General features: G+C 39.9%; 1 protein-coding gene across 1 annotated transcript; it reads left to right on the top strand.

Annotated features, from left to right (window-relative positions):
* Positions 1-2,829: 2,829 nt before the first annotated feature.
* Positions 2,830-6,243, top strand: LOC118393554 (interleukin-1 beta). Its single transcript, XM_035786315.2, has 6 exons — positions 2,830-2,983; positions 3,274-3,322; positions 3,479-3,680; positions 4,163-4,342; positions 4,583-4,719; positions 5,573-6,243. The coding sequence occupies exons 2-6, from the start codon at positions 3,290-3,292 to the stop codon at positions 5,801-5,803; spliced, it is 783 nt and encodes a 260-aa protein (XP_035642208.2). The 5' UTR covers positions 2,830-2,983; positions 3,274-3,289; the 3' UTR covers positions 5,804-6,243.
* The last annotated feature ends 2,907 nt before the right edge of the window (positions 6,244-9,150 follow it).

Raw genomic sequence — 9,150 nt, 5'->3', positions numbered from 1 at the left:
TTTGCTGCAAGAGGGACTGGTGCACTTCACAAAATAGATGGCATCATGAGGAAGCAAAATTATGTGGATATATTGAAGCAACATCTCAAGACATCAGTCAGGAAGTTAAAGCTTGGTCACAAATGGGTCTTCCAAATGGACAATGACCCCAAGCATACTTCCACAGTTGTGGCAAAATGGCTTAAGGACAACAAAGTTGAGGTATTGGAGTGGCCATCACAAAGCCCTGACCTCAATCCTATAGAAAATGTGTGGGCAGAACTGAAAAAGCGTGTGCGAGTAAGGAGGCCTACAAACCTGACTCAGTTACACCAGCTCTGTCAGGAGGAATGGGCCAAAATTCACCCAACTTATTGGGGGAAGCTTGTGGAAGGCTACCCAAAACGTGTTTAAACAATTTAAAAGTTAATGCTACCAAATAATAATTGAGTGTATGTAAACTTCTGACCCACTGGGCATGTGATGAGAGAAATTAAAGCTGAAATAAATAATTCTCTCTACTATTATTCTGACATTTCACATTCTTAAAATAAAGTGGTGATCATAACTGGCCTAAGACAGGGAAGTCTTTACAAGGATTAGATGTCAGGAATTGTGAAAAACTTAGTTTAAATGTATTTGGCTAAGGTGTATGTAAACTTCTCACTTCAACTGTATTTAAGCCAGTCAAATAAAACATACTTATTCTATTTTATTTCAAACATGAATGAGGTGGCATTGTGTGACAATAAATGGTGACATTTTAGTTTTTGTGGTCAGAAATGGCGTAGGCCTAAACCTATACCATGAGTGTGAATCTGGAAGTGAAATTCAAAGATTTTAAGAGCGGAAGTGGGGGGTGTCAAATATCATCTTGAGAAATCCTCGACAGCTTTCTAAACATGTTGAATCACTGGGAAATCCGTTGGTAAACCGGTTTTGTGAGATCCATAACCAAAAAGACACCGTCTGTGTCTGGAAAGTATCCCATTTCTCTATATAGTGCACTACTTTAGACCAGGGTCCATATTTTACTTATCTGGTCAAAAGTAGTCTACTATGTAGGGAATAGGTAACAATTTCAGACACACGCCAGATAGCTTGGTAGGTTTCATACAGCCTACAGGGGTGATAAGGATTGATATACTGTTACACAACTTTCTTCGTTATGTCCAATGGTTATTCTATACAGGTGAAACGTTAGTGAGCCAAACACAATACATTAGAATAATACTTTTTGAGCATGTTTCCAATTCAGATATTATACAAATATTCCTGATATTTTAGTGAATTTGGGAGATTCACTCAATGGGTTCTAACAATGACTGGCAAAGATATGCTAATATGGTAGTAGGTAGCTGGACACAGTCCAAGATTCTGTCTGTCTGTTGTCCTGGCAGATTGTGGTCTATTTTTCTAACCTCTCGTGACAACTACAGTACTTCAGGAAGTGGGGAAATAGTAGAGGAAGTCCCTTGTTACTTCACAATATGATGAGCCGGGATTAAGGAATTTACATCTGAAAATTCATTACATTTAAGCATGCTTGACATAAGCAGAAATGACAAGATTAGGAAATGATAGAAAAGAACAAAAACTTCTAGTATTTCACCTGAGGGAACAACAGGATTCAGCCTACTCTCCATTTATTGTTATGACCTCAGACAACTTTAGAAATGAAGTTTAGTTTCCTAGTCCTTTAGGAAGATGGATTTAAACATACAGTAAATATTGTATTCGTATTTAGATATACATTACATTTTTGGTCATTTCGCAGAGGCTTTTATCCAGAGCTACATGTATTTTACAGTCAGTCAGTGCTTGTAACTAAATTGAGTAGGGAAAAACAACAACATATGATACCACAGTCATTTCAACTATAGACCATTCTTTGCACTTTAACCGTAATGTTTGAAAAGTAATTTACAAGTAAAATTACAAGGTAGTATTATAATACGTTTTATTATAAAGTCAGGTGTTAAGTTGCTTAATCGGACTCATCTTTCTTAGTGTTGACATGAACAATGGTTTATCTTCTATTCATTTAGTTATATTGAGATTTGAAGTCATGAAAACACACGAATGTCTTTAATAAAGTATATTGGCACTATTACAATGCACTTCCTCTATCAACAGGGAAAAAAAGGCAAATGCATTAGTATCCTGTTTTTAAAACATTTCTATTGAACCTTTATTTAACCAGTCCCATTGAGTTAAAAAAAACATATTTCTTTGAGAGACCTGAAGCACGACAGCAGCCTCAACACATCAGTATCAGACAAACAGGCACATGACATCAACCAGAAGAAGATAAATCAATACAATAAGTGGCACGTCAGTAACGAGCATGTACACAAGCCAGAATTTAACATATGAGTGTAATACTGTACGTCAAACTGTCCAGTATTTCATCACCAACATCATTAAAGGGGCAATCTGCAGATGTTACATTCCTTTTTGGAATGAATTAATGACATTTAGGCATACACATTGATTCTTGAATTTATAAATGTCTCACGAGCATATTTCAGCGTATCAGAACCCAAAACATAGCTGGTTTCACTACAATGTTTGTAAACAGAACATATAAACAAACACTATATAGCTTCAAAACATGGTTAAAACTGTATTTTTTTTTAAATATTGTGGATAGTCAGTAATTGCATTCATAGCTCTGTCTCTGAATTTGAGAGTGGTTACATTTCTCCAGCCCCATCCCTCAGCTTTTTAATGAAACGGGCGGAAGGACGCTTTGTTTATCGTTTGATTTGCGGATTGTCCCTTTAAACAATACAATGTGCTAGCTGGTCTGGTAAAACCATCCCACTTCCTCCTGTGTGTAGAGGGAAATTCCCAGTGTGTGCCCAGGGTGTATATAGGACATACAGCTCACAACATGTAGTCAGAAAACATTGGTTCAGAGAACAATTTAGGATTCACAAGAACTAAGGACTGAATACAAGACACTGCTACCTACCTACAAACTTCAAAACAACTCATTAAGGTAAATTAACTTTATATTCTGTCTTTACTCATGTTTGCAATAATACTTCTACTGTATTGATGTCCATGTATTATACAGCTAATTGTGGTAGCATTATTTATTGCTATATAGTGTTAGTAATAACTCATATTTAAAATGTTTATTTAGACTGAACTGTATATGTATTTACTGTTAACATCAGATCTGAATGAGCTTTCAACTCTTCAGCATCTTTAAGCAACTGACTAAGCATGATGCCAATATATTATGGACAGGACAGAGCTTTACAAACAGATGCTTTTATTTTCCAGATCTAACTACACAGACATGGATTTTGAGTCAAACTGCAGTTTAATAAAGGTGAGTCCCCAGCTCCTACAAGGACAAGACATACAGTTGGACATAAAACATTCAACTGTAATTATACAGGAAATGTTAAACCCCCCCCAAAACAATTATACACTGATACAACATATAATGTAATATTTCCTCTTCCCCTGTGTGTGTCCTGTGCAGAACACCTCTGAAAGCGCAGCATGGAGCTCCAAGCTGCCTCAGGGTCTGGATCTGGAGGTATCCCATCACCCCATCACCATGCGCCACATTGCCAACCTCATCATCGCCATGGAGAGGTTAAAGGGTGGCGAGGGGGTTACCATGGGAACCGAGTTCAAGGACAAGGACCTGCTCAACTTCTTGCTGGAGAGTACTGTGGAAGGTAGGGAGCAAGGTCAAAGACAATGGACTGGAGGAGCACCCTAAGGGGCTAGCCTGATCCCAGACATTCCAAACATCACACTATAGAATACCATTTAAAATGCATGCCCAACACATTGCTTCATTAAAAGTGGTATGCTACTGTAGTGTGGATATCTTAACAGAGCCCATAGACCAGTAGGGATGGAATTAAATTATAATTTTTGACATTTAACCTTTATTTAACTAGGCAAGTCAGTTAAGAACAAATTGTTATTTACAATGACGGCCTACACCGGCCAAACCTGGACGACGCTGGGCCAATTGTGCGCCGCCCTATGGGACTCCCAATCACAGCTGGTTAAGAATCGAACCAGGGTGTCTAGTGATGTCTCTAGCACTGAGATGCAGTGCCCTAGACCGCTGTGCAACTCGGGAGCTCAATCAAGTGTATTCATACAACCATTCACTCATCTCCTACATCCTTTTCTCTCTTCTCACCAGAACATATAGTGTTGGAGTTGGAGTCGGCGCCCTCAGCGAGGAGGAGGGCAGCAGGGTTCAGCAGTACATCACAGTATGAGTGTAGCGTCACTGACTCTGAGAACAAGTGCTGGGTCCTGATGAATGAGGCTATGGAGCTGCACGCCATGATGCTCCAGGGAGGCAGCAGCTACCACAAAGGTATGTTAACAACTGAGGCTCAGTCCCAAATTTCAAGGATTTTGTGTAAGATATCATAAGACATCTAGTGGCCCATTTGGGTACTTCAGATTATCACAGCTGTCTGTAATCATTTTTGGCCCTCTGTGTGGCCTTATCACATGCTAAATACATGAACTAATTAAATAAGATGATTTTAATTCACAGTTGAGTTCTGATGAATGATGCTGACTGACTCTCTTCTCCTCTCCTCTGTCCCAGTGCATTTGAACCTGTCTTCGTACGTCACGCCTGTCCCCATTGAGACTGAAGCCAGACCTGTAGCCCTAGGCATAAAGGGATCCAACCTCTACCTGTCCTGCTCCAAATCGGGAGGCAGGCCCACCCTGCACCTAGAGGTAAATACCACAACTACTAAATGAATACTACTATTGAATGAAAACTACTACTGAATAAATAATACTAGAACTGAATAATAATAATAATGCATAATACTACTACTGAATAATATTATGACTGGATAAATACTGAGTTAGTACTACTACTTCTGAATAAAGAGAACTACATTTTGGGGAAAGTGCCTAGAAAAATAGACTGTTCAGCCTTACAAATGGCACCCCATACTATTACAGTGCCTTGCGAAAGTATTCGGCCCCCTTGAACTTTGCGACCTTTTGCCACATTTCAGGCTTCAAACATAAAGATATAAAACTGTATCTTTTTGTGAAGAATCAACAACAAGTGGGACACAATCATGAAGTGGAACGACATTTATTGGATATTTCAAACTTTTTTAACAAATCAAAAACTGAAAAATTGGGCGTGCAAAATTATTCAGCCCCTTTACTTTCAGTGCAGCAAACTCTCTCCAGAAGTTCAGTGAGGATCTCTGAATGATCCAATGTTGACCTAAATGACTAATGATGATAAATACAATCCACCTGTGTGTAATCAAGTCTCCGTATAAATGCATGTTTGAAGCCTGAAATGTGGCAAAAGGTCGCAAAGTTCAAGGGGGCCGAATACTTTCGCAAGGCACTGTACATGTGGAATGTAGGAGATAGTTGCAGTGTAGTTAAATAAGACTCGATAGCTAGGCCAGGGGTGGCCAACCCTGGTAGTGGGAGCCACAGTGTGGACAGGTTTTGTTCCAACAGCCACATCCTTAAACCAATAGCCAGAGAAACATTTATATTCACTCCTGGTGGTGACCTCTGAGTTTAACCCCTGATCCTCTCTCTCTCTCCTCAGGAGGTTGCGGGCAAGGAGCAGCTGAAGTCCATCAGCCAGCAGAGCGACATGGTGCGTTTCCTTTTCTACAGACGGAACACCGGGGTTGACATCAGTACCCTGGAGTCTGCCAGGTTCAGGAACTGGTTCATCAGCACGGACATGCAGCAGGACTACACCAAACCGGTGGACATGTGTCAGAAGGCAGCCCCCAACCGCCTTACCACCTTCACCATCCAGCGCCACAACTAAGATGGCCGCAAACACTGACACAACACCAGTCAGGCCAAGGCCTCCAATAGAGATCCTCTACAATTCATGTGATTCTATTGGCCCTCTGTGATCAGGACTGGGTTGCCACTGTGGGTGCACGCACATCAACAGATTTAAGTGTATTGCTTGTAAGACACAAGAATTTCACGAGGTTTAGAGTATGTACTGAGTACAGCATGTTACCATTGGGGTGTATTGACGTAGTCAATATTGTGGTAAGCACCCCTGATATAATCAAAATATGCTTAAAACGAAAACGAAGTCATTATTGTTCTACTATTTATTAATATATCTATAATTCAGTAATTTATACTTATTTATCAATGTATTTATTTGGCTCTGTTGATGTTGCACATATTCATTGATACATGTAAACATTTAAAATTCTTATGTGCTCTTTTTAATAAACATATTTAAATTGAATATATATTTCTCTCTCATGGTACTGTAATAACATGGTCATTGGGAGACCAAATACCAGAACCACAACACACCAATAAAAAAAGATGACAAATGTATATAAATCATAGTTCACCACTATGTTAATGAATTTTCTATAAATTCACAACTTTAGTAGGAGTACCCAGAGCCATATATTAAGAAAATGTTATATATGGCTCTGGGCGTACCCATAGGTATAGAACCATACTTATGGCTACATTCCACAGCAAAGGCGATGCGACACAATAACCAATGTATGGTTGAGTGCTACATCATCGACTGACTGATTGCTATAATATCCAATCAAAACAAGTCGCAACTGGGAAATCTATGACTTCTGACTTCAGTGAATTCCAGACAATTCGGAAACCTGAAAAAAATGAGCCCCAACTGGGAAAAACTCGGAATTCCAAGTTGGAAACTCATCTTTCTAGAGTGCCAACATTCTGACCTGAAGAGCATGGATGTCATGATTTGACCTTGTTTTCTCTCCAGATTTCCCAGTTGTCTTGAAAGCACCATAACATATGTGGTAAGAGTCATATATGTAGAATTATGACACCTGGGAACTCTGAAAAACACAAGGTCAAATCATGACATCAGTGATCTTCAGGACAGAAAGTCTGAGTTCTAGAATGAGCCTAAAGAGTTCCCGAGTTGGAATTCTGAGTTGGATGACCGTTCAAAACAATTTCTCACAGCCAGACCAAGTTGTTTTCCCAAATTCCCAGTTGTCGTGAACACACTGAAGTCTGATATGTCCAAGTTCCCAGTTGTTTTGAATGCTGCACTTGGTCAACTTTTAGAATGTTTAATATTGTTCTAATTCTAGACATTCAGTTAGAGGGCATTGTTTCAATATTCCCCATTAAATGTTCATGGGTAGTTAACATGGCTAACATGGAATGTTATGGCGTCATGTAAATCAGAAATCTGTATAAAATGAGGAGAATCTCATGTCTCCACCCTAACAATGATTAGTCATTGTCCCAAAGGAGGGAAGGCAAAAGACAAGGGGTGTGTTCGTAAATTCACTCCGGAGTGCCAGAGTGCGCTCTAGGTGTTGTTAGGTTGTCCTTTCAAAAAATTCAGAGTGTTTCGAGCGCACACTGGATTCTCACAACGCCCAAGCTAACTAGCTAAAATTGGCTAGCTACTTCCAGACACAAATGAGAAAACACCTCACTCTGACCATTTTACTTGCCCTAGCAGATCTGGTTTCATGATATCCAGAGCATTGTTGACTGTAACTGTGTGACCAGTGGGCTCTACAATACACCCAATCTTAGGTACAAAATAAGCCCATAGAAATGCATTGTGCTTGTTTTAGACATATTTTGGCGCGAGTGAAACATCTCGCACCGCCTCTTCCTCTGTGTAAATGCATCATAATGCTCAGTCTGTGCATTCAGTTGTATCGGTTTTTAAAATGTTTATATTCTCCATGTAATGTTAATGGGGAGCTACCATGGCTGCCATAGAACATGAAGTGTCATGTAAATGCATCATAATGTAGAAACTGCATTAGCCTCTAACTCTATAAATCAGTGGTGATTTTAGCATGTAAATCTGTGACGTGGTAAGGTTGGGCCCAGGTGCAGCGGAGAGACCAGACAAGGAATCAGTGGTTAAAGGATAAACATAATACTTTACTGTGATACGGTAGACGCAGGATCACAGTACAGTGCCTTGCGAAAGTATTCGGCCCCCTTGAACTTTGCGACCTTTCGCCACATTTCAGGCTTCAAACATAAAGATATAAAACTGTATTTTTTTGTGAAGAATCAACAACAAGTGGGACACAATCATGAAGTGGAACAACATTTATTGGATATTTCAAACTTTTTTAACAAATCAAAAACTGAAAAATTCGGTGCGCAAAATTATTCAGCCCCTTTACTTTCAGTGCAGCAAACTCTCTCCAGAAGTTCAGTGAGGATCTCTGAATGATCCAATGTTGACCTAAATGACTAATGATGATAAATACAATCCACCTGTGTGTAATCAAGTCTCCGTATAAATTCACCTGCACTGTGATAGTCTCAGAGGTCCGTTAAAAGCGCAGAGAGCAGCATGAAGAACAAGGAACACACCAGGCAGGTCCGAGATACTGTTGTGAAGAAGTTTAAAGCCGGATTTGGATACAAAAAGATTTCCCAAGCTTTAAACATCCCAAGGAGCACTGTGCAAGCGATAATATTGAAATGGAAGGAGTATCAGACCACTGCAAATCTACCAAGACCTGGCCGTCCCTCTAAACTTTCAGCTCATACAAGGAGATGACTGATCAGAGATGCAGCCAAGAGGCCCATGATCACTCTGGATGAACTGCAGAGATCTACAGCTGAGGTGGGAGACTCTGTCCATAGGACAACAATCAGTCGTATATTGCACAAATCTGGCCTTTATGGCAAGAAGAAAGCCATTTCTTAAAGATATCCATAAAAAGTGTTGTTTAAAGTTTGCCACAAGCCACCTGGGAGACACACCAAACATGTGGAAGAAGGTGCTCTGGTCAGATGAAACCAAAATTGAACTTTTTGGCAACAATGCAAAACGTTATGTTTGGCGTAAAAGCAACACAGCTCATCACCCTGAACACCCTATCCCCACTGTCAAACATGGTGGTGGCAGCATCATGGTTTGGGCCTGCTTTTCTTCAGCAGGGACAGGGAAGATGGTTAAAATTGATGGGAAGATGGATGGAGCCAAATACAGGACCATTCTGGAAGAAAACCTGATGGAGTCTGCAAAAGACCTGAGACTGGGACGGAGATTTGTCTTCCAACAAGACAATGATCCAAAACATAAAGCAAAATCTACAATGGAATGGTTCAAAAGTAAACATATCCAGGTGTTAGAATGGCCAAGTCAAAGTCCAGACC

The sequence above is a fragment of the Oncorhynchus keta genome, chromosome 14 (genome assembly GCF_023373465.1).
Source record: "Oncorhynchus keta strain PuntledgeMale-10-30-2019 chromosome 14, Oket_V2, whole genome shotgun sequence".
Lineage (NCBI taxonomy): Eukaryota > Metazoa > Chordata > Actinopteri > Salmoniformes > Salmonidae > Oncorhynchus > Oncorhynchus keta.
Note: the sequence above shows the minus strand (reverse complement) of the source record. Positions and strands in the feature narration are given on the sequence as shown.